The sequence below is a fragment of the Mytilus californianus genome, unplaced genomic scaffold (assembly GCF_021869535.1).
Source record: "Mytilus californianus isolate M0D057914Y unplaced genomic scaffold, xbMytCali1.0.p SCAF_10, whole genome shotgun sequence".
NCBI classification, from domain to species: domain Eukaryota; kingdom Metazoa; phylum Mollusca; class Bivalvia; order Mytilida; family Mytilidae; genus Mytilus; species Mytilus californianus.
This window is the reverse complement of record NW_026262582.1, coordinates 13,953,307-13,980,329: the sequence shown is the minus strand read 5'-3', so window position 1 is coordinate 13,980,329 and position 27,023 is coordinate 13,953,307. Positions and strand designations below refer to the sequence as shown.

General features: G+C 30.1%; 1 protein-coding gene across 7 annotated transcripts in view; it reads right to left on the bottom strand.

Annotated features, from left to right (window-relative positions):
• LOC127717649 (uncharacterized) overlaps positions 1-27,023 on the bottom strand; it is a 144,631-nt gene that overhangs the window by 41,394 nt on the left and 76,214 nt on the right. Inside the window, exon 1 of one of the 7 annotated variants that reach the window (XM_052223385.1) lies at positions 21,049-21,575. The exons of 4 other annotated variants lie outside the window; for them this stretch is intronic. Coding sequence is in view for 2 of the 3 variants with exons in the window: in XM_052223382.1 (XP_052079342.1) it covers positions 16,332-16,355 (24 nt within the window). In the remaining variant the exon portion in view is untranslated. Of the gene's footprint in view, positions 1-7,415; positions 7,613-16,331; positions 16,388-21,048; positions 21,576-27,023 lie in introns of those variants that run through there. 2 more of the 7 variants (XM_052223382.1, XM_052223383.1) reach the window with 2 other exon arrangements.

The window sequence follows — 27,023 nt, the reverse complement described above, 5'->3', positions numbered from 1 at the left end:
TCACATCAAGACCGGCATTCCAATTTCTACTTGAGTGTATTATGTAACTTACCTTCTGTCTTGTCATTTTCATAGCTATTTTAAACAGTTCTAAATAAATGTTAATAATCCAAGGTACAATTACTTATTCACACTAAGAATTCCAGTTAGAAAATAATACTAATTCCCAAGTAGTGAATAATGACAGACCACATAACAGGAAATGTATCAATAGTTGTCAGAAACAGGAAAAGGCTGGCCAGAAACATACTGACCACCTATATAAATATCATGTAGCAGGTAATACTCAGACTGACCACCTATGTAAATACAATCACACCTCATGTCAACATTGACCACAAAGTGACCACTGGACTATCAATTACAAAAACTCAATTTATTTGAATTATCCATTAATTGTTGAAGGTGAGAAAACCACAATAATGGACTTTGTGTCAAATAAAATATTGTTCTTAATGTGTTTATAGGATATGTAATAGTAAGTGGTGATTTTAATGTTTCAGGTAGACAAACTGTAATTATTGTAAATGCTTATTAGACAATGTTATCATAGCAAATAACTTTTAATGTAAATACTTGTAATTCTCAAATGACATTAATATCATAATGTTCACAGTTTACTGTTTACAAAGAAATAAATGTAATTGTTTTATTCAAAATGTAATAATGAAGTTTATTTGAATATTTAGAAGCTATACTAAGTGGTATAGAAGTTGTACTATGTAATACTGAGTAACAGTATTAACTGTCCTAAATAAGGCTCAATGTCATTTTGTCTGATTAAATAGTGTTGTTATATCAAAAAAACAGCACATGTCTATAAAATTAAAAGCTGTGGTATAAATCAATGAGGGATATTTCAAAGAAAATGTAATAATATTTTTCTATTTATTATGAAATCAATCAATTAGATAATCATTGCTGACCAAAGACATTAACATTAAGATTGTACTGATGGTCAAGAAATTATTATTAAGTCCACAACAAAAATGACTATTTAAATATCTAGTTTATATACATAACAAATTGTAGACTGGACTATTTCAGAAGATTTAAAAATTAAAATTACATAATAAAAGGAAACTATTAAGTAATCAACCTTATCTTTTTCTCGTAAATTACAATTTCTTTTTTATTTTCAACCACATTTATTTCTATTATTTTAAAAGATCTTGTCTGAAGATAATTTTATTTAATACAAATATTTTTTTTTCATTTCATGAACTTTCTCATTAATTAGAACTTAACTGAAAAGTTAGCATAATTTAATTCTAAATTTAATGGACATATTATAGACTGTTGTCTCATTGGCAATTATACCACATCTCTTTATTTTTATATTAGACTGTTTGAATATACAGGTAGATGGTATTATTTGATTTCTGAAACCAATTTAACAATTTTATTTAAGGTCCAAACCTCACATCAGCAGACAATTACTTACAGGCAAGTTAAAGATTGCTCAGTGGCTTTTACTGCTGAGTGAATATAACCACCTGTACTTTTATCACATTCTAATAATACATTTTTTGGCTAAGATTTCTAATTATCTAAAGTAAGGGTAAACAATTCACAATGTCTTAATGAACCAAAACCTGAAACAAAACAAACAAACATTTACAAAATATACAACAAAATACCAGGAGAGATTACCTTGATCTCTCTCACAGATCAATTAAATCAAGGAATGGCTTATTTATTTTGTCTAAACATTCCTCATTTTTATAACAAGTGGTTCAATTGGAATCCCACTAGTCATGCTTACATGTTTATGAAGATGTGGATGGGGGTCCTCAATTAATGTATTCTTTATTTTGTCATTCCCATTTTTCTATTCTGTAATATCTCTATTCTTTATTTTTTAGCCCATGTTTCTCTTTTCTTTATAGTTTTTGGTCTTTAGTCTGCACTTTTTGTTTTGCCCATTATGCTCTATTCTGTGTGAACCCCATCCAGACCCTCATTTATTGAAGAAGGAAAAACCCCTCCCCTCAGGAAACAAGGAATATAAAGTTAATCACAAATTATAACATTTCAGTGTTAAACAGTATTGACAAAAGATTGAAACTCATTGGCAACAACAATGAACAAAGAAAAATGCTGATGTTACAGACAGGACAAAAAAATACTTATTTATATAGATTCATTTCAACCTGATAAAAAAAAAGCAAAACTGAAAACAATAACAAACTTTTGAATTTTAAAGAGAAAACAAAAAAAAAACCTGATTTATATTCATTTAAATCTGATGAAAACTTGCTCAGCTGTTTCAAACATTACGCACAACGCTTCATTAGGCAGAATATAAACAATACATTTATAAAGTGATCGTAATCTTAAATATAACACATAAAAACATTATGTTATTTCTTACCATAGACCTTTTTAAAGAGATTTTATTAGATGACAAACACCATTAAAGGTTTTCTTACATATCAGTGAAAAAAATCTATTTTGTTTAGCCATTTTCCATTTCGTGTTTCAGCTTCATTTGCCTCTGATCTCAAAACGCTACTTACTTGTCGTTCCGCCTCATTAGCTTTTATAAAATGGATCATTATTTCAACAAAAAACAAAAACAGCAATCAATATTTCACTTTCTGAAGAAATGGAGATTGTCTATTTAAAGTAAAAGGTTAAGTGTGAATGGACTTATTTCTGGGTTTATTATGTTTCTTTTACAATAATAAAATTCTCTACGGGAAGTTGGTGATTCCAACTCAATTACGTTTAAAGTCTAGAAAAGTTTTCAAAGCAAAACTGAAAGTCAGCAGTTTTATAATCTCTATTACTCTTTTGAAAACAATATTTAATTTTTTTTCTCCTAAATTATAAAGTGTCCTTGGTTTAGGAATGACAATTACTTGTCAACAGACATTGAACAATTAATTGTCTGAATAACATGTTGAAATCCGTCAATTTCTTTACCTAAGCCAGAAATATTCAACAAAACAAATATATTTTTCCTTCATTATCAGTTTTTCAAGTTACTGTAAATTCAGAAACTTATCATTGCAAAATTTCAACAGGATTCAAGTTTCACAAAAACATGAAAAATGAAAAACCTTTTAAAATTTCAACTGCATTATTTATATGCAACATTTCCTAAAATCACATTATAACAAATCTTGCATTTTTGTCCATTGTTCAACAGTCACGATAATAAATGCATGGAAAAATTTCAAAATTTACAGCAGTTAAATGTAAGTGGATTTTGATAAAAAAATTTGCATGTATTCTTTCTTTTCCAAAAAAATCTCATAATTTCTCAAAAAATCGCAAATAATTCCAAATGTTTTTAAAATTCACCTGAAGACCAAGAGTACACAGAATACAGCTCATCCTGCTAATGACTACACTGAATTAAAAAGCAGCATTTTTACACCACAGGAGAGTCTACCATTTTGTCTTTATAAAACAATGACTGTCAGTGCTAATGCATTTATGTTATTCCTTCAAATCTACGTTACTTTCTGACTCAAACATGAAAGAGCAGCGCACAACAAAATACTTCATTATCATTCAATCAAGTAAAATGTGCAATATGTGTTTTGCTAAATGGAATATTTCTTTTGATACACCATAATGATTACTTAATTCTCTGCAGAGAGAGAGAACAACACTTATAATAGAATGCAATACAATAAGATACAGAAACAACGGAACTGTCCTCAAGGGAGGTATCTATAACACTCCAAATTTAAAGTCTTCACTCCTGTTTCCTTTCATCTAAAACTCAAACAACAAAAAAAAAGCGATTTACTGCGTTAATTGATCCATTATTATTATTTTTATGATATAATCAAATGTATTATTTTAATGATAATTTTATTCAAATGCATTATTTTAATGATATATTCATATGTATTATTTTAATGATATATTCAAATGTATTATTTTAATGATATATTCAAATGTATTATTTTAATGATATATTCAAATGTATTATTTTAATGATATATTCAAATGATCCACACACATCTTTTTACACTCATCATATATAAAATTCCCTTTATGGGCCAAAGAATGGTTTGCATAAAGTATTTATGTTCTTATTGGTGAATCTCTCAGTGTTACATTGAGAGAGATCTCATATCCTGTATCAAGTCTCTAAACTTTAAAACGGGATATCTCATATCACATCCCTCGACGTTATCGAGGGATATCTTATATCAAGTCTCTCAAATTTAAAGAGAGATATCTTGTATAAATTCTCTCAACTTTATAAAGGGATCTTCAATATCAAGTCCTAAAATTAAATGAGGGATATTTGATATCAAGTCTCTCAACTCAAATTAGGGATCTTTGATATCAAGTCTCTAAACTTTAAAGATGGTTCTTTTTGTATTAAGTCTGTCAACTTCAATAAGGGATACCTGAAATCAAGTCTGTTAACTTCAATGAGGGATATTTTATATCAAATATCTCAACTTCAATAAGGGATCTCTAATATCAAATCTCTCAACTTCAATGAGGAATCTCCAATATCAAGTCTCTCAACTTCAATAAGGGTTCTCTAATATCAAGTCTCTCAACTTCAATAAGGGATCTCTAATATCAAGTCTCTCATTTTCAATAAGGGATCTCTAATATCAAGTCTCTCAATTTCAATAAGGGATCTTTTATATCAAGTCTCTCAACTTCAATAAAGGATCTCTAATATCAAGTCTCTCAACTTCAATAAGGGATCTCTAATATCAAATCTCTCAACTTCAATAATGGATCTCTAATATCAAGTATCTCAACTTCAATAAGGGATCTCTAATATCAAGTCTCTCAACTTCAATAAGGGATCCCTAATATCAAGTCTATCAACTTCAATAAGGGATCTCTAATATCAAGTCTATCAACTTCAATGAGGGATCTCTAATATCAAATCTCTCAACTTCAATGAGGAATCTCTAATATCAAGTCTCTCAACTTCAATAAGGGATCTCTAATATCAAGTCTCTCAACTTCAAAAAGGGATCTCTAATATCAAGTCTCTCAACTTCAATAAGGGATCTCTAATATCAAGTCTCTCAACTTCAATAAGGGATCAACTTCAATAATGGATCTCTAATATCAAGTCTCTCAACTTCAATAATGGATCTCTAATATCAAGTCTCTCAACTTCAATAAGGGATCTCTAATATCAAGTCTCTCAACTTCAATAAGGGATCTCTAATATCAAGTCTCTCAACTTCAATAAGGGATCTCTAATATCAAGTCTCTCAACTTCAATGAGGGATCTCTAATATCAAATCTCTCAACTTCAATAATGGATCTCTAATATCAAGTCTCTCAACTTCAATAATGGATCTCTAATATCAAGTCTCTCAACTTCAATAAGGGATCTCTAATATCAAGTCTCTCAACTTCAATAAGGGATCTCTAATATCAAGTCTATCAACTTCAATGAGGGATCTCTAATTTCAAGTCTCTCAACTTCAATGAGGAATCTCTAATATCAAGTCTCTCAACTTCAATAAGGGATCTCTAATATCAAGTCTCTCAACTTCAATAATGGATCTCTAATATCAAGTCTCTCAACTTCAATAAGGGATCTCTAATATCAAGTCTCTCAACTTCAATAAAGGATCTCTAATATCAAGTCTCTCAACTTCAAAAAGGGATCTCTAATATCAAGTCTCTCAACTTCAATAATGGATCTCTAATATCAAGTCTCTAAACTTCAATAAGGGATCTCTAATATCAAGTCTCTCAACTTCAATAAGGGACCAACTTCAATAATGGATCTCTAATATCAAGTCTCTCAACTTCAATAATGGATCTCTAATATCAAGTCTCTCAACTTCAATAAGGGATCTCTAATATCAAGTCTCTCAACTTCAATAAGGGATCTCTAATATCAAGTCTCTCAACTTCAATGAGGGATCTCTAATATCAAGTCTCTCAACTTCAATAATGGATCTCTGATATCAAGTCTATCAACTTTAAAGAGGATTCTCTTATATCAAGTCTATCAACTATGTTACAAAGAAGAATATAAATATGTCAAGTCTCTCAACTTTAAATAGGGATCTCATATTATAAGATATCCTTTAATAAAGTTGAGATACCTGAAATAAGAGTATCTCAACTTTGATGAAGGATATCTTATATCATCAATCATCCCAACTTTAAAAAAAGATATCGTTTATCTAGTCTCTAAACGTCAAAGAGGGGAATCTTATATCAAGTCCCTCAACTTTAAAGACTGACAGGAACCCTCACATGAAGTCTTTTTATTTTTAGTTGCCAATGAAAATTTTAACTTTTTCCCACCATATCTTAGGCTTAATCATGCTACACAACAATCCAATATTTATAGATTCCATATGATAAAGGTGTTGCCCTTTCTGCTTCTTAATTCATTCTATAAATTTTATAAATTCTTTTCACATTAATTGTACATTAAACAGTTTTTGCATAAAACTCAAATTATCCTCATTTTCTTTCATCTTAAATAAATTAATTTCTAATAGCAGATTTTTCCCTAGTCTATATTCCACATGAGAACCAATCTATTGCACAAAATATCTTTAAGGAAGTTCACTTCTCAGTTTCAAAATAACAAGCTTTTCATTACACAAGTATATATTGATAGGGGATTAATAAAGGAACCAAAAGAGCGAAAAAAAAATATAGGTCTGTGTGCTTGTTTTCAAGATATTAGCCATTGAAATTTTGGCGGAAAAATGTTCTCTCTTGATTTTTCATAGCTTTATCATTGACAAGTTTCAGTTCTCAAAAACTATTAAAGAAAAACAAAGATTTTATAAGACTTTTACAGATGGTTTGTAATTATACATGTAAAAGATTTATAAAAAGAAAAATGGGGGTTAGTGGGCAAATTTTTTTAAGGCATTCAAATGGATAAAACTAGAGGATTATGAAAATCTGACAAAAATTCCAAAACAAGACAAGCAAACATCTGTAAATAAAAGATACTATGATAACAATTAGATATCAATATGACAATGGACTGTTTTGGGCCTTTTATTTGATTATACATTGCTGTCATAGACTCAATCTCATCCTAACTGACAGAAAAGACTAAACCAAATAATTCCTTCTAAATTAATTCCATGTCATCACAGACAGTATTACAAAAGCTACCTTCCAAACCAGTACCTGTTAGCCTTAATTACCGGGTGCGTAACGCTGATTTCCATATTTTCAACGGAATGATATCTGCTTTGATGATTCATGCATGAAAAGTACACACATAATATCATTATTTTTTTTAATAAAAAGAAAACAATGTCCCATTATTTATCACAATATGAATTATTCAAATAAACTGTTAAAAAATTAGATTCCTTTCACAATGTACAAAGGAAAAAGTATGAGTCATTGAAATCATCATTTATTTAACTGTCCCCCCAAAATAAAATTTGAATTAAATTCATTAAAAATAATAAAGCACCTACCCATTTTTCTTTCATCTGTTTGTTGCATAATTAATTTCCTTGTAACCTGAACATGCATGCATGTTACCTGATGATATAAATCGCTATGGTAACCTGACTGCACGACACAGCAGGTGACTCATTCACTCACCTGAGTCGAGTATAACTGCATGATCAATACAATTACGAAAAAATTACAATATGAAAATTTATACATTAAAAATTAATAGACTTTGTCGAAAATCAAGACTGTTCAAGCAATTTTCAATCTAAAATTTTAACTACCAAATTTGCACAATTGATTAAAAAATATATCTTTCATTTGCCGAAAAACTGTATGCGTTAATTGATTTCAATAGTAATTAAACAGTGAATCACCTTTATTTTATTTTGACATGTAACAAAACATCAATACATAATTATATTGTTACACCTTTGATATAGGAATATGGTTTACAATTGACATCTGTAATTAGACATTTTAATAACACCTAACAGGACAAAAATATCTATGATATTGATAGTCGATACTTTATGTAATATTTAAACAAACAGTTGTTTGTCCTGATATTGAAATTAAAACAAGTGCAGAAATTGATTTGACAGAAATTGAACAAAGAGAAAATGTGAGAGCTGTCTATAGTTCAAGGTCACTGCAGATGTCATCTTTACTGAACAGTTAAACCTGTATGATAAACTGTCATCCTGTACGGACCAGGGAAAACTGATCTTATAAGAGAGGTGACCTTTAATGAATTAAAGGTTCAAAATACATAGACATTACAAGGACAGGACAACAAGAGGGTGATCTGTCAAGAATGGTTATTCGTTTAAATGTATCAACTGGTATCCATTCCCTGGCCTGCAAGCTGACCTCAAGTTCTAGGTTCTTAGACAATTATTACTAATGTAGTGGGTCCCTGGCACAAAGGCTGACATACATAAAATGTAGGTCCTTTATAGTAGAGTGGACACCTGTCACCTACAGGCTGACATAAATTTGAAGGTCCTTAAGACAAACTACTGAAGCAGAATAGAACCTTGGTCTACAAATTGACCTAAATTCATAGGTCCTAAAAACAAACTTCTGAAGCAGTGGATCCCTGGTCTACAGGTGGACCAACACAAAATGGTAGGTCCTTTTGGAAAACTACAGAAGCAGTGAGGCACCAGTGACCTACTAAATGACCTACAATTGGAACTGTTTCAATAAGCCTAATCTACAGTACAATTAAGTTTGGAGTTGAACATCCAAGCCTCATAATACTTGTACTCAGTGATACCTCAGTCTAAAAATGTCCTAAAGTAATTGATATAGCTATGATAGACCTACATTAGCAAACATAAACTACTGACACAATCTATATTCAAATTAAATCAATTAAAACAGCAACTATAAATCATGATAAAAACAGTATGTCCATTATCCTTAAAGAATGTCTGGAATTCTAACTATGTCAAACTATATATTCTGAAGCAACAAAGGAACTCTAAAGACAAGATAAATATTAAACAGTAATAAATTATCCAATTTGGATCTATATTCAATACATTAAGATACCTCAGAAAGGTTTTTCATGCCTATGTGTATACATTACATTAAATAACCATTTAGAATTAAAGTCTGGTCTTGGATCAGCTATCAAAAGGTTTAATAAATACATAAAACCATAATTAATCTTAAGAATTGATTATTAATTGTCATTAAGTACACTGTGTTATCCAGGTACAAAAACTTGCTTATTCAGCAAATTTAATTTACTTGTCATCAAGTCCATTACCTTAACATTGTCAGCAGTTTATAAGTTCTAAATTCAAACTACATTCTTAATCTTGTCTTCTGATTTACATTTGTAAATAAAACAGAGAGGATTAAGATATCATCCAGAAACACAAAATACAATAATTCACCAATTTATCAGTTATTTAATCTCAATGGTTTTGAGTTTCAAAATATAAAACTAAGAAGATACAGTATGATTGGCAATAAGACAACTCTGATCCTAAATGATGGAGAATTTATCAACTATAGGTCACCGTGTGGCCTTTAACAATGAGCAAATCCCATACTACATAGTAAGATAAAATGGTCCCCAAAATGACATATATAAAACAATTCAAACAAGAAAACTTAACCACCTAATTTATGTACAAAACAATAAATGTTTGCTTGACAGTCATCTTATTTTACATATACATTTTAAAGTAAAACAACTAAAGATTCAGTTTAGATGAACAACAATCATACAACTCAAACATAAAAATAAGAGATTACATACCTCCAACTTGATGCAATTATGATATATGTGACTTCTCCATTAAACAAATATTTGTAAATCAACGGTTAGTGTACACCAGTAACACTTTTGATGACAAAGTTATGCAAACATTATATAATTCTGTGTGTAAATAGACATTGATAATAGTCAAGTAGTCAGTTTATCTAACGCTCAACAGATTTAAATAAAATTTGATAGGAGCACTTTAAAGTTCACCCCCACTGCAATGACTTTTTGTTATGTCATGTAACAATCTTATTTTGGGACATATCAAAAGAACCTGTCTTCCTTTTATTTGTGGGGGTGGTGGTAATGGGACAATATGTTTGGCACAACCAATGACAAATTTCACAAAAAATATTCAGAGAAAAAATACTATAATCTGTTCACTTAAACCTTTCGGATGATTGAACTTTTTTTGGGCTAATCATAATATGAGAATAGTCGTTTTCTGTATGCATCAAATGGAAAAAAATTTAACAACTAATTTAAAGATAATTCCTATTCACATTCTGTTCTTGTCCCATTTTTCTTTCAACATTACAATTTATCGATTTGCACATATTTTTACCTTAAATAAATGCAATTAAAACCCATTATCCTAATTTTAACCAGCTTGACTCAAACTCTAAACTTTAAACTATTCTAGATCCCAATAAAGATATTTTGTCTAGTGTTGTAGACTATATAAAGCAATCTATGGAATTGCGAAAATAAGGTCCACATTGGTCAATTATTATATAGATATAAGAAAATGTGGTATGAGTGCCAATGAGACAACTCTCCATCCAAGTCAAAATTTATAAAAGTAAACCATTATAGGTCACAGTACGGTCTTCAACATGGAGCCTTGGCTAACACCGAACAGTAAGCTATAAAGGGCATTATTATTAATATCAACTTGACTTGTTTAAAACATTTATCATGCATTATGTTTCTTGTCACTTGTGTATACAATGTACTATGTTTACATTTTAACCCACCAGGGTTTCATGTTTTGCAATAAAGTTATTATACTTAGAATTTAGTTTTACTATCTATAGCAAAATTCAACCATCAGATGTTACTATATTTTGGTTAAAATCTAATATTTGCAATCAAACCTTCACTATTTATTTATTTATTTATTTTGACAATAATTGAAAATAGAATTCAATTACCTTCTGTATTTATCTATTTTAACTGACAGACAATATCTAAGGAGATTTATCAGCAGGATGTTCACCATTGACAAGTTTGTGTTACATCATTATTATGACAAACTGACAAACCGTTACATAAATCCAAGCTAATAAAGATGTCAGGGGACCAGATTTAATGTCCATCACTCCTACTGTGTACAATTGAATTTACTTCAAATGTTTGGATACAAAACCAGGTGAGACATGACATCAGATTACTTTCATTACTGTTGAACAAAATCAAAAAGAGATATAAAAACAATTAAATTTTCCTTCAGATTCCATGTAAACGAATAGATCATTGTTACACAAGGTTAATTAATGACAATTATCTATCAACATTAAATTGGCTTTAAAAAAGTAACATCTGACATTGATGTTTTGTTCATATTACTTGTAACATACAATCTGTATGTTAAAATATCATAAAGTTTAGGTGGATTTGGTTATGTATACATCTTTGATCTTAATATTAAATGCATTTAATAATTAGAAATTATTCAGATTTTAAGGGACACATTTTTGTTAATAAATAATATAATTTAGAAATAATTATTAAGGCTACTTAAATGATTAAGAAATTATCTTTAGGCTGCTATTGAGAAAATCATAATTTATTGGACAGTCTGTAACAGTAAATGCGCTGTGAACACAAGAGGTGCCACCAGTGAAGCCAGAACAACTGTAACCTTTCCAGAGTACCAGATCTCACTCCTGAATTTTGTTGGGGTTTGTTGCTCAATCTTTCCAGTTCTTTAAATGACTGTGTGTAAATGTTTTATGGACTGTTTTTGTCTTTACCTCCTTTTTTCATTTGTTAACAGTCTTTTATTGACTTCAGGTTTTTTATTGCCACTGACAGTATCGTCACTCGTTTTTTCAAAAAAACAGAACAAAAGACAGCAAAGACAAACTTATCCATACGGATTCTCAACAAAGTCATTTTTCTAAGCATATAAGACCACCAGAGAAACAACAACACAAAATATATGATTTATTGTTTACTCATGGGTGGTTTAATAATTCTTTATTAATTAATGTCTGTATGGTAGAGTGCCAAACAATGTATCTCAACTTAAAAACTGTTAACTAAGTATGGAGAAATGATTAAAGTAATACTAGACCATCTTAATGGATTTGTACTTATAATACACAACGTACTACCAAGGAATACTTGTTTGTTATTTATACTAAGTTCTATACTTAGCTGTCAGGTATTTTGGTTGATTCCAGAGACCCTGAGATCACCCCAGGTTTTTGGTGGGGTTCATGTTGCTCAGTCTTTAGTTTTTATGTAGTGTCTTAAAGTTTGTCATCATTTGTTTTTTTGCAATGGCATTGCCAGTTTATCTACAACGTAGAGAGTTTCTGCACCTCTTTTTTTTAAACTATTTTTTTGTTTGTTTTTTGTTGAGGTATACCTTTTTTTCTATGAAATCAACAAAAAATAAGTTCCCAAAGAAATTATCAAAGATTTCACAATAATAATACTAAAAAAAAACAAATCTAAACACAGTAAAATTAGACTATTTTTCTCTTATCTTATATAAATGTCAAATGTTGAGGCCTTAGTGTCTCTCCTAGATTTCCAAAGGCTTAGTACTTTAGCAGTTGATAAAGGAACTTGCAGTTATATATATATAAACACTGACTTGAGTGAGAAAAACATTATTACACCAGAAGGCATGTCACTCGAAATACATATGCTTTGAATTGATAGCCATTTAACAATCAAGCAATCTCAAGTCCTTTGGGAGAAAAAACTGATTACAAGTAACATTATTATGTAAATTAAACTGTAAAACACAAAAAGATGTGTCTTTTTATAGTTTGAAGCAATGTATGGCAGTTAATGATAATCATTTATAATAAATTATAAAATTGATTTTTTTGTGTAAATTTGTATTTTGATGTAGAGATTTTCAAACAAATTGTTCTTCCTAATGATATGCAGTATGATGAAAGACAACTATTTGAAATCACCATGCATTTATAATTTTGCAAATAGCATTTGACTTTTTGGTAACTTCAAAGCTGTTATCAGTGTGAGAAATAAAAACTTTTTAAATTGCTTTTGGTTTTTTAGTATTATTTTCGGGTATTAATTCCTTTGATTTTATGGGGACTCTGATGAACCACAAATTTCATAGTTTATGCATAATTTGTCAAAACCAAAAAATCAAGAATGCATGAGGATACATTTGTTTTCTCAATCCCACAAAAATAGGGTGTTTAACAACCTTGACTACCCATGAGGGTCTCAGACAGCACAGTCAGGACCTTTAATTCAAAAGACAAGAACATCATATTAATTGTTTTAGTCAAAAACTTATAAATGTTCAGGGACTTATAAAGTATACTAATTCAAATGTTCCCCCTTTTTTTCATTTTAATTTTTGCAACTCAGCTTTCACACGACTGATTTTTTGCTTTATTAGCATTTAATTGGTTCAACAACTCAAATAGATCATCATGCTCTACACTTAAATCATAAAACCAAACAAATAGTTTCTATTATACAATAATACATTATAGTTAAGTTTGAAAATATCTGTTTGACATTTAACACTGTTGAAAGAATTAAAGAGTAAATTTAATTTTTTTTCAACTCTTTAGAAAATATTTGCACTAAACTGACAGGATTCATTGCAAGAGCCTGCATTAATGAATGTCAGAGAAAGAATGTTTGACCAGTCAAATATAAATGATTTGAAATGAGAAATTGGTTAACCATAAAATTTAAACACTTTGTTGACAATACCAAATAATTCAAATATAGCCGTATTTGTCTTGTAACACTTCAGTTGTACTCGTGGAACTCTCAAGAGCCGTGCATTAATGATTGCATTGAAAGCAAGAGCATGCATGTTCGTCCACACGGCAGTAATCCAATCATTTCACATGAGCTAACACAGTTGACAAGTATGACAAGTGAATTAAATAATCATGCATGATTTAGTTGACATATTACAGCCATGGGGAGATGCAGGATGCATATTACTGAGCCTAATTTGCATAATTTGTATCATATCGATTTAAGTTATCAGAAATCAATCAATTTGTTTTGTTTGCTCTATTTTTTGGATATAATATATTGTGATGATAGGTAAACGAATTGGAATTGAATATGAGAACTACAATATCATAAATACAAAATTAAAAAACAAGAACCTTTACTCAACTAATGGAAATAATCCTAAAGTACATTCATTTAAGTTCCATTAAACTGTATGAATTTAGAAATTGATTTTATAAAGAACTTCATATACCGTAAATATAAAATTTGCAGACAAACAATTCCATGGAGAATTAAGTCATAATAATGTACAATAGACAATATTACAACATATTCAGAGAGATACCTGAGAGTCACTGTACAGTGAACAATATTAGATACTTGCAAATGTCAACAAGGATAATCTTCAAACTGCAATTTTGTCATTCCAACCCAAATAAAGGGAAAAATTCTATGATTGTCTGTCAACTCATCAACTCTTAACATTTGACTTGAAATGGTGTCTAAGCATCAAGTCTAATCATGTATTCAAGTTTTCTCTGAAACTGAATAGTTCAAAAAGTCAATATTTTCTAACAAGCATAAATTACAAAACTTATGATATCTGTAAGACTTTCATCAAATTTCAAAAGGGGACGATTTTCCTTGTGAAGTAGATCTGTACATTTGTATAATGATTTACATCAAACATATCCATATGTACAAAGTAATTTTACAATCCTTTTAAATGCCATAAAAACATGTACAACGCTTATCAAAAAATGTAAAGAATGTTTAATGTTCTTATATAGGTTGATAAAAATGATGATATTAAATGCATGCATGTATGTTTTTGGTTAAACAGAATTGTCAATCCTAAATATATAAGTACTAAAACATCAGATTGAAAATTATGCGGGGGATTTGCAATTCTTTGTTATTTTGACAATCCTGCAACCTATTAAGGACTGACCTGATATTTAAATTTTCTGTTTTACATTTATTAGCTTGCCCATTTTTTCATGAACAAAACAAAATGTTCTACCTGATAATTTCACATTTCAATTAAAGATTGAAATTTCTTTATATTTTTTCTGACTCCCTGATTACTAAAACTCTTTATCTTCTAACAAAGGTCTCAACCTTATAATTTGTAGAAATCATATGGAAATTTTTTTTTGTTCATTCATACAATTAGCATCTTGAATATAAAAAAAACCTAGAAATTACCATAAAATTAATAATAGGACAAAATGTAAAAATTTTACCTGTAATCATCAAAACAGCTGTTCCAGTTCTATAATATCCCAAAGTGTCAATAATCCATTTCCAATATGAAATTAACATGAAATTTGACAGCAGTCTTTTCACCTGATGCTAATTACTACAGAACTATTCACCTGGCTAAGGTAGAATACTCCTGACTTAAGAAAACCATATCCTCTCACCTGACACAGGTACCAACAGTCTCTTAGATAACTATCAGCCTGCCTTCTCACCTGGGTCAGGTAGAATATATTCATGATCTAAGGAAAACCATATCCTCTCACCTGACACAGGTACCCAACAGTCTCTCAGATAACTATCAGCCTGCCTTCTCACCTGGGTCAGGTAGAATATATTCATGATCTAAGGAAAACCATATCCTCTCACCTGACACAGGTACCCAACAGTCTCTCAGATAACTGACAGCCTGCCTTCTCACCTGGGTCAGGTAGAATATATTCATGATCTAAGGAAAACCATATCCTCTCACCTGACACAGGTACCCAACAGTCTCTCAGATAACTGACAGCCTGCCTTCTCACCTGGGTCAGGTAGAATATATTCATGATCTAAGGAAAACCATATCCTCTCACCTGACACAGGTACCAAACAGTCTCTCAGATAACTGACAGCCTGCCTTCTCACCTGGGTCAGGTAGAATATATTCATGATCTAAGGAAAACCATATCCTCTCACCTGACACAGGTACCCAACAGTCTCTCAGATAACTATCAGTCTGGCTTCTCACCTGGGTCAGGTAGAATATATTCATGATCTAAGGAAAACCATATCCTCTCACCTGACACAGGTATGCAACAGTCTCTCAGATAACTATCAGCCTGCCTTCTCACCTGCATCAGGTAGAATATATTCATGATCTAAGGAAAACCATATCCTCTATCTGATCCAGGTACAAAACCAGCTCTCAGACAACTGATAGCCCATCCTCTCAGTTGGCTCAGGTAGAAAATATTTCTAAACTATATTCTATCCTGAAGAAAATCATATCCTCTCACCTGACATAGGTATGCAACAGCCACCCTCTCATCTGACACAGAGGTACGAAACAGCCTCTCCGACAGCTGACAACCCTCTGGGTCTTTCCTGGAATAGGTAGCATAGATTCCTAGCCTAAAGTAAACCATACCCTCTCACCTGACATAGGTACGCAACAGTCTCGGACAACTGACCTTTTCACTTAACACAGAAGACTTACCTTACCAAAGACTTTTTTCAGCATGATTTAGTCCACCTGTCTGTTTCTATTTTTAGATCTCCAATATCCATTATCTTATTTGTTTACTCAATCCAGATCAATAAATATACATATAATGTATATCAAAAAACATTCCAAACTTGAACTTTATCCATGAAGGTAGGGTTTGAAATAATTTTTTTTAAGTGTGATAATTTCAAATTAAAGTCAATTCTATTTTTCCGTCATACTTTGATAAATTATTCCATTTTTGAACTATTCATTAGTTGGTAACTTCTAAAACTCATCCATGCATCCATCTATATCACGCCATGGAATTATATAATAATGTAAAAATGCAAAAATAAAATCCATGCTTAGAAATTTTACGAATGCCACAAAAATTTGTTACATTGAATTTTTTACTTTCATTTTTATAACCAAATTTCTTGAAAACTCTGAACTTAAACTGATTGATTCCTTTACTAAGTGGAGAATGCTATCATCATACAGTTTTCCAATAGATTTCTGCTAGTATTAAACAGATTCTTGATTGTGTTGTTATTTTAGAGTACTGTGCATTAAATTTATCTTCTTTAATAAGAATCGTATTCCTGATATTCACTTGAAGAAAATAGTTACTGTTTGGAATGAATTCTGATATCTACATATACATAAACATGTTTATTTACTTATTTATATCAACAATTTGTATTTTAACTTTATTGTTATGAGTAAAATTTAGTGTTACACTTTTTCTCAATCATATGTTCAAATACAACCCTATTTTCTTAAATTGTTGTCATGAGTCTTAAATAAAAGTGACCTGAACAAACTGCACCAACACAATAACAAAACGCTGATAGGAATTCACATAGAAAATTTTGGATATAAAAAAAAACCAATGAACTTATCATCCTGATGTTAATACCAAGTTAACTTAAATAGATGAGGATGTTATTTTAAGAGTATAGCGTGTGTTAAAGCTGCTAAGTTTGAGCCATCAATGTAGTAAGTTTAAAGCTTTATAAAACATTAGACATCCTGATAATTCTATTTTATCGCCTTTTTACCTTGTATGCCTGCTGCTCAGCCATTCACCTTCTAGACCATATAAAGTTTTTATGCTGTATCTGTTTAAATATTCATGTTAACACTCCTCTTCCTTATATCATTTTTATTTTTTCAGCGTATAAATCTATAAACTGATTACTCGGCACCATTTGAAAATACAGTTAAACCTTTATAATATAAAGTTTATCCTAAGGACCGAATACCTTGCAAAAAGTAACCTTAGTTTTAAAGGAGGTTCAATATGCTTAAGTATTACTACAGCATGACAAGAAAAGGGTGACTTGAAGAGACAAGTTTTCACTTAAAAATAGGTGACCTTTAAACCAGACAAATTTAACTATAATTTTTATTTTCTTAGTGTATAAATCTATAAACTGATTACTCAGCACCATTTTAAATATAGTCAAACCTGTATATAAAGGTTATCCTCGAGACCATAGAAAACTGACCTTGTATGAGAGGAAACCTTTGAACTGAGGTTTAAGATGCTTCTATAACTAACAGGGGGACAAGAAAAACTTTCACTTCATAGAAATTATGGCAGGTTTAACTGCAATTTTTATTTTTTTCATAATATAAATCTTTAAAATGACTACTCAGCACATTTTAAAATGATATGGATTATTGATGAATAGAAAATCAGGAAACTATTAAACTGTTGTTTGTAAAAAATCATTTGTCAGTGGAGGCAAAATTTAGAAAATATACAGTTTGAACGACTATAATTACAAGTTGTTGACTTCCTACTCTAAAAATCAGTATAATTATGTATTTGAAATATACAATCAATCTTAGAGTCACAAAAAGCTTTAATTATAGTATGGTGTATGTTTCAGTTATTAGTCTATATGATACCATATATCAAGAAGAAACAAGAAAAAATCATACTGGAATGTATAATACAGTTTTCTGTAATTGTTCTTTTATACCAGGAGACTGCCAGTTAAAATTCTATATAGCTATATACCAGCTTCTGATGAATATTGAAAGACATCATTCATGTTCAAATATGTGTAAAAGAGTTAATCTCAGAAATAATGCATTGTACTTGATAGATTTCATTATCCAAGAAAGGGAGACAATCCTACAAATATTCCGTTTACAATTGACCGATTTCATTAACCAAGAATATTTGTAGCAAATTGAATAAATATAATAAAAAAAAGTAATGAAATCTAAGCTTTCAATAATGATTTATTATATTGACATGGTTGCAAGGTATCAACAATGTTTTTCAATATAATATCCGGGAAAAAAGGGGAGTAACTCACATCAAGGATTGACAATAATCTAAATTGTTTGAGTTATAATTGAATTGTCAGTGAATGAAAGTTATCAATTGAGTCTAGACAATTTGCCACCAGATGAGATTTAGGTTTATTGTTATTTCTAATAATAAAGAGATATTATACAATACTAATTTAATAAAGAGATTTTAATCATTAAAAAATATCATTTGATATTAGAACTTCTCTGCTGATTTAGATTTAATAATCAATTTATATTTGCTAACTGTCCTGGTTACATTTATTTACCTTTAATGAATATATTAAAGATGATGGCAAATAAAAATGATACATAGATAAATTCTTAAAAGTGAGTTGACCAAAATGAAGGCTTTAATCTAGAAAAAACTCTGTAGAAAAAGGATGGTAGGCAAAGGTAGATGCATAAGTTCTGCCTAAACAAAAAAAGGATCAACATGTTATCCCAGTAGTTCTTTCATGAATGCACGCAGAGCGAGGAATTTTTCCAGTTCAGCTGACATCCTCAATCTTTGTTCATTGGAAAATGTTTGAAAGTTTTATCAAGACTAAATGATTACCAAACATTTTTCAGCCAGAGTTTAAAAATCTCAATTGAATGTAAGGTCAAAGTTACTTTCAGTCTGAAGTCAACAAAAAATCAGCCATCAGCTATTGAAAGACCACCATGACCTGAGCAAAAATCTGTACTTTAAGTGTCTTTCATATTTTGTATACTGTGGATTGATTCATTTATGTGGATATCAATTTCATGGAATGGCCACATTTTGCAATTTCATGGATATTTGATTTCGTGGTTTTGTTGAATTTTGCATACAAGACTTTGTACTTCTTTGAACATATAAGTTTGTTGTTTATCTAGACCAATGAAATCCATGGAAACTAATATCCCACTAATGATAATAAATCCAGTCACTATCCATAGTATATATATATGTAAACCTCAGATCTGTGTACGGCCTCAAATCTGTGTCCCATCATGACGTCAATCGCTAATCTATGTCCGTTAAAAAAGATACGGCATCAAATCTGTGTCCTTTACTTAAATCTTTTTCCAGTTTGTTTCGCCATGCGCAAATTTACGCCCGTCTAATAAGTACGGCCTTATAGGATTTTTGTTTTATTAAGTCATTTCCCAAAATTCAATGTTAAGTTGGGATGTGTTCTCCATGACCATGTGTGTGTTTAAATTTTTTTTACATGAGAATGTAATTATTATATAATTTACATTTTACTGTAAAACTACAACATTTTCAAATTGTTTGCTTCATTCTTGATCCCGTGTTTATACATAGATTTGAGACAAAAATGGCCATAGATTTGAGTAAATAAAGGACATAAAGGTATATAGATTTGAGACAATACAGGACATGGATTTGAGACAATAAAAGACATAGATTTGAGACAATAAAGGACATAAATTTGGAACGTCTGTGACGCAATATTAAAAAGGACATAGATTTGCGGGAAGGACATAGATTTGAGGCTGGACACAGATTTGAGGCTTACATATATATTTTTAAATTGAATGTCTTTTAAGTGTACTGGCATGATCCCTGATTTACGTCAAAAGTAAAAAATATGAAAGAATGAAAATCTTTAAAGTCTGAGAACCATCAGTTAAATAATAATCAAGGTTTTGTTATTTTTACATTCCATTTTATCTGCAATCATTAGATCATGATCTAATCTATCAATTCTTTCTAGATACACACCTCTCATAAAATATTAACTTTACTATTATAACCTCAGTAGCAAACATGTGGGATTTATATCAAATTTTAGTGAGTTTGAATATTCAAAATTTCAAAAAATCTGTTAAAATCAGAGAATTAATAATAAACTGAAATAAACTCATTCAGAAAATTTGCAACAAAAACATTATAAGAAACAAAAACACTTATCATTTATATTGTTATTTTTTTTTTTTTTTTTTTTAGATCTGTATTATTTGAAACAACAAATTATGCAAATGTTGTTTACAACATAAATGGTTGTTGATCAACAAAAACAAATGAATACACCTTAGAGGTAAATTTACCATCGTGGTATTTATTTATGCATGCATGTCATTATGTTTCTCTATTTTAAGTCAGTCTATTCTGTAAAGTACTTTATCAAAATATAAGACATGATACTATAACCTTCAATCAACTAGGCCAGGCAAAAGATATTTAAGAGCTAGACCATTTTATGGTTTGTGTTATATCATTCAACGTCTGTGCAAGGACAGGAGACAGATTTGAAGGGAAATAACTTCCTTCCAGTCATTAATAATTTTAAAAATTATATCCCAAATTTAAAGACTGTCTGTATAATAATACAAGTACACATGTATTTGTTGAAGCACATTGGTGTTTGAGGGAAAATTAAATAAAATAAAGCAATTATAATCTCACCTTCAGAGCTTAATTCCAAATTGTGGACTCACATCTGTCCATAGTGATATAAAGCCATTAAAGTCATTCACAGTTGATATATTGTTTCACCAGTGAAAATTAGTTCCTGAATATCCTTACATTTCCATATTGTTCCAACATCTGGATTTGAATTGTAAACTTTACAAGTTAGTTTGTCACTGAAGTTTGTCACACATATATATAAAAACTTCTGACATCAAATTATTTGCTTTTCAAATTTTCAATCAAGTCACAAATAGTCCAAACCAGTTGTCAGGTAGAATTTTGTATTTGGTTTGTCTCAGGTTTACCTATATCTGATGATCCTACCTGTAACATGTTTGTTGACATATATCATATAATTAACACCTTCCGTTTGTACCCATCAATCACCACGAATTCGAATTTCAAAACCACAATTCACAATTCATGAAATATTATGCTACTTTATGATTAAGGATGTCAAACAAAAACTTGAATATGTTTCATTAAACAGAGATGTTCATTATCGAGTGGTCGATATGTTTCCGATATCCTTTAACACACTAACATATTAAATTTTCTTTTAATAGTGTGGCATTTAAATGCAAATCACACTTAAGTCTCCCTATATTATTAATTCAAATAGAAAAAAGTCATTTATATTAAATCCCAATTCTATTGTGAGTTAGATCAATCAGTGCCGATAACGGACAGAGAAAAAATATAATTTTAGTCCAGTAAACAATTAGTTTACTAAGTGTATAGATGATTTAGTTTTTAAGTGTCCCCGAAGTTGACAGAAAAAAACTTTTCAAGCAACCCTTGTTTATATCCTAATGTGAGAAATTATAAATTTGTTGAATCAAGCGAGCTGTTAAAGACTCGTGTTTTGATATCGCCTACTCTGTATTTTAATGCAAAAAGGAAATCTAAAAATGCAAATAAATTATATAATTTGGTTTTTAATTACGACAATCCATTAAAATTGTCTTTCATGAACTTCTTAACATTTCAAAGGAAATTTGAAAAGTGTGGGAGACTAAATTTTAACATAATCAAATGGGCTTGTCAACGTGTTTTTAAATGGTGTCAAATTTAAATCCTTGCATATACAAAGCTTAAGTGTCATGTATTCTCTTTAAAGGATAGGAAAGTTATAAAATCATACTTTAATCAAAATCATTTCCGTTCATTTTACAATATATATCAAAATCCATAAGAAAAACACATTAATGTCAAAATTAACCTATTTAAATACCAATTAAAAGCATAATAAACTGCTAACTATTGTTCATTTTGTGCTTCATGTGCAAAAAAAGAATAAAGAAAAAGAAATTCCTTGGTTTATAAGGGTGTTACTATCAACCCCTCCCTCCCTTCACCAATTTCACTTTTTGGGTTGCTGTCTTATTGACATGTCATTCAAATTGCCTTTTTTTCTAAATGCATTTAATAAACAATTAAAAGATACCTTAAACATACTATTCATTCTTCAGTAACTGACCCTACAAAATTCAAAATCACACCATTCCTAAATATACAACATGCAGTGTTCTCAAGTTAAACCCTCAGTGACATACAATCAAGTCACATCATATATTCCTCTAGAACTCAGTCTTCATCATTACCCACAAGCCATATGTTCAAGGCCAATAAAAATGTTGTTGAGCCAGTAAAATTCTATTTGAAAAGAATGATTTCAAAGCATATAAATTTCAAGAAATTTCATGACTGATTTTCAGGCTTATCAGTCAATTTTTCTATTACTATTGCCAGTAATGGTCATACATTTTTTTCCCTCAGAGTCCCTCCCTCCCTCAGCCACTGACCATTTAAGATCCTCCATTCATCCAGCATGCAGCATTCCTGACATACTAACAAGTTATTAATCAGAAGAAACCTAATATCACTATAACTAATATTAATATCTTTTTGATAGATGATGCTGATTGTTCACAGTAATCAACTCTCGACCTGGCACCAGTCATGCTTATTAAATAATTACTTTTTATTTTCTATCAAAATAATACATATTTTGTTTTCCAATACAAAAAATAAAAGAAAATTGTGCTGACGTCAAACTTTGATTGTTGCTATCTGAATACTGTAAATCTATTTATGTAAGTCCTAAATTCTATCCATGATTCATGAATTTCATTTTTTTTTTTAGATAAAAATCCCCACTGAACCAAATTCACCAAAGTTCTATAATTCCTTGTAAACAAAAGTCATTTATGAACAATTGAGGATACTGGCCTTAAAGATCTTCATATTTGCCTTCCCTTTTGACAGGTAAATTCACGTAAACATAATACCTGTCAAAATTCAAATTCATGCAAATGTAGGTCACCCGTAAAAGAAAGCAGCAGTCAAAATCTGTTTTCTTACCTTAACTTTTTTGTCTTACAAGTTTATCCTTTGCACCCTAAGTTTCCTTTCTAATTTGACATACTCAGTATTAGAACCGTCATGGATTTTGTCTTTATTGTTTATCTTGTTGTGTTGGGTTGCTGTCTAAATGACATTTTCATATCTCATTCAGTTACTACGATCAACAAAAACTTAAACACATTTGACTTCGGTCTTATTTTAATATTCGTTCCTGGGTAAATATATTCTAACATAACTGAAATGTTGCAGAGTTATGAAAACTAACAAGGAGTTCTCTTTGGTAGAAAAACATATCCCTTGGGGTGCTCTTTTATGAAAAAACATCAGCTGTATGAGTTAAAACAGTTGTTTTTATGTTACAAATATCCATAAAGATATAAAAATGCCAGTTTTTATCTGAAAAATTTTATAACATTTTTTCATCTGGGAGTTAAATGGATAAGAAAGTCATCACTAAAGTGGGGTAAAATTTAACAAACTTATTACGATTCCTCCTCTTAGTCCTAAGTGTTACTTGCATGTAGAAGCCATTCATATATATTACAGAGCATTATGGAGCATACTGCGTTGGCTCTGTGTTCTTTTGTGGGGAAATAATACACAGGCTCAGGCCTTGCGGTCATAAAAATTTCGAGAACGATTCTTGTACTAAGACTCGGAAATCAACCAATCAAATCCTGGATTTGGTGTTTTGAGCACAAATTTTGTACTCCAAGTACTGAGTAAAGTTTTATGACCGAGAGCCCTGGGATCCATCATAATTTCATTGTTAAGTTTACTAAAGGCTATTTATTTTTCCATTCCAATAGGGCTCCAAGCTCCATAATTAAATTCATGCTCATCTCAAAATATGTGGGCTTATCGTTTCAAGAGATAATTTTTTTCTATTTTAAGTCCATCACACTGTTAGTCCTTTTGTTCTTATAAAAAACACTGTAGCTTCACACTCATGAAGGAGAAGGTATTGTAAATTCAGAAGTTATTGCGTGCATTTATTATTGCGATTTTTAAAGAATGGACATAAATGGGAGATTAATTATTGCGATTTCTGTAAAATATGCATACAGATATATATATCAGATATCAGAATGCGAGTTCTTATTATTGCGATACTAACCCAGTCCCATTATTCGCAATGATAAAAACCTCGCAATAATTTCTGAATTTACAATATTCAACTTAATGTAGATTGGTTCCTGGCATTGGCAGAGTCAGAGGGGGTCCGGAGGGATGGACCCTATTCCTCTTTCCTTGAAATTGTTATTCTTTAATATTGTAGAAATCAATAAATTAGTCTGGACCCCTGGTGACCCGTTTCAGGTGGAACTCAATAAAACTGCCTTTTAAAAACTCAGAATACTATATCAAAAGACCATTTTACATTTGTGACAAATGAAATTATAGGTTCTTTATATTGAGTTCAATATCATAAACTTTAAATTAAACTTATTAAATGGTATTTGCAAATAGGATGACATTTGTATAAACTTGAAATGTTGACAGTGACGAAATTTTAAGATAGAATATATCGTTCATATCTATAGCTGTTACAAAAAAAGTCTTTTTTTTTCTCTCTAAAAATATATATCTAAAATATGTCTACCAATTAATACACAGAAGCACCAAGGGCAATTTATTATTAACAAATTATGACAAACTGCCTAGCCCTATGTTAATTACTACAAAATACTTCCATCAGAATGTTGACAGATACAAATGGTCCCTTCACTAACTAAATGTCATTTTAACAAGCATTATTAATGAAAATCAAAATTGTCCCAATTATATATTTCTATAAGTAAATGTGTAAAATTCTAAACCAAATACAATAGATTAATTTTAAAGCGTTGTTTTTTATGAATGAGTTACATTGTAACATAGGAAATGTATTGGAAACTGCCTAAATTTAAAAGTTGTCTAATGAAAACTATGTACCCTATAATACTAATCATTCTAATTAACTTCATTTTTCTCTTCAAACTTCATTTTTTCACGATAATCCTATATATCCCCCCCCCCCCCCAATTCCATCTATGTCGTCTATTAGTCAATCGGAAATCTGATGGGAAAATGTATTCAGTATATTAGAACTATCAGATAAATAAAAGTCTGGTGTATGTTGTAGGTATTTGTCATTTCTTGACATTAATATGTTGACCTCTAAATTCATTTTCTAATTTTATTCTGATGTTAGGTTTTTGCATTACCAATGTATCAGCAGTATTTTTCATTCCTATTCTAAATGCAAATTACAAGAGGACATCTTTACACATGATTTAACCTGTGAACTTATTTTGAATAAAAAGGGATAAGGGATAAAAATCAATGAGATTTGGCAACAAAAAATAATTGATTGAATGTTGCTTCAAGCTTATTACTTTCAGTGGCAAATATTTCATTCATATTCACGATCAAATCCTGTCTTCCAATAGTCTTCAATCATACATAAGATTCTAAGCAATATGACATAATGCTAATTTTATAATTTATAATACTTTAAATAAAGCCTATAATATAGCATTCAAAGAGTATCATCTAACAATTGTTAAAATACAGATTAAGTCCTATTCCAGACATGTGTTATTAAATTTTTGTTCCATGTTCTTGGTAAATCAAATCAAGTCAATCTGATTTGTATCCAAATTCTGAAAGTGCAGTCCATAAATGAGTGTTGCAGTACAGTGCTTAAAAATGCTTAAATATTGAAGATAATAACAGCAAGACAAAGGAAATATTTCTACAGAGATTATCTTACAACTCCCTGTAGGGAAGTAAACATGTCATTAACCAATTAACTCACGGCATCTTCATTATAGCTATCTGAAGCAGAGAAAACAGAGAGAAAGAACAGAAATGGATCATTTAATTCCAGCACCATTTCAAATAACTCTACTGGGAGAACAACATTTCAAACAACTCCCTACTGACAGGACTACATGTCCAAGATAACTAAGTGCTGATTCATAAAGTCAGTTTATATCATTATCATGGTTAAACATGGGGACTCCGACACATGCACTCTTTTATATTACTCCAGTTATTTGTTTACTGTTAATGAATAGTTTTGTATGTAACATTCATTCAGTATATACACTATAAAATTGGCTGGTCAAAAAGACCAATGTATGTGAAAGATATTTAACGTTCTAGCACTGGTAGACAATGAATTTGTAAAAGCCTGGCTGATTTTATCAAAAATAGTCTATTGACATGACTCCTCTCCTCTAAGATATTGTACATGAAAAAAAAGTTTTAACTAATAAATTTTTTACCAATGTGAAATCGTTCAGACTGAATAACACTTTGCAGTTATTGTTGTATGTGGAAATTAGCATCACTCATTATGTGACTTATGATGTATATCATAATATTTACAAAATTAGTCAAATTTGATGTTTGCTGATAAAACAACACCAAATATTTACTCTTCATTGAAGAGAAATATGGCTCATTGAAAAAAAAAATATATGGCATGCCTCAACCCCACATCCTTTGTTCTTTTCTTCTGACCACCAGCAAGATTCTTACTATATATATCCTTGCTAACTGTTCACACTATAACTTTTATTCCATAATGAGATTGTGATCAGATTTTGGATTTT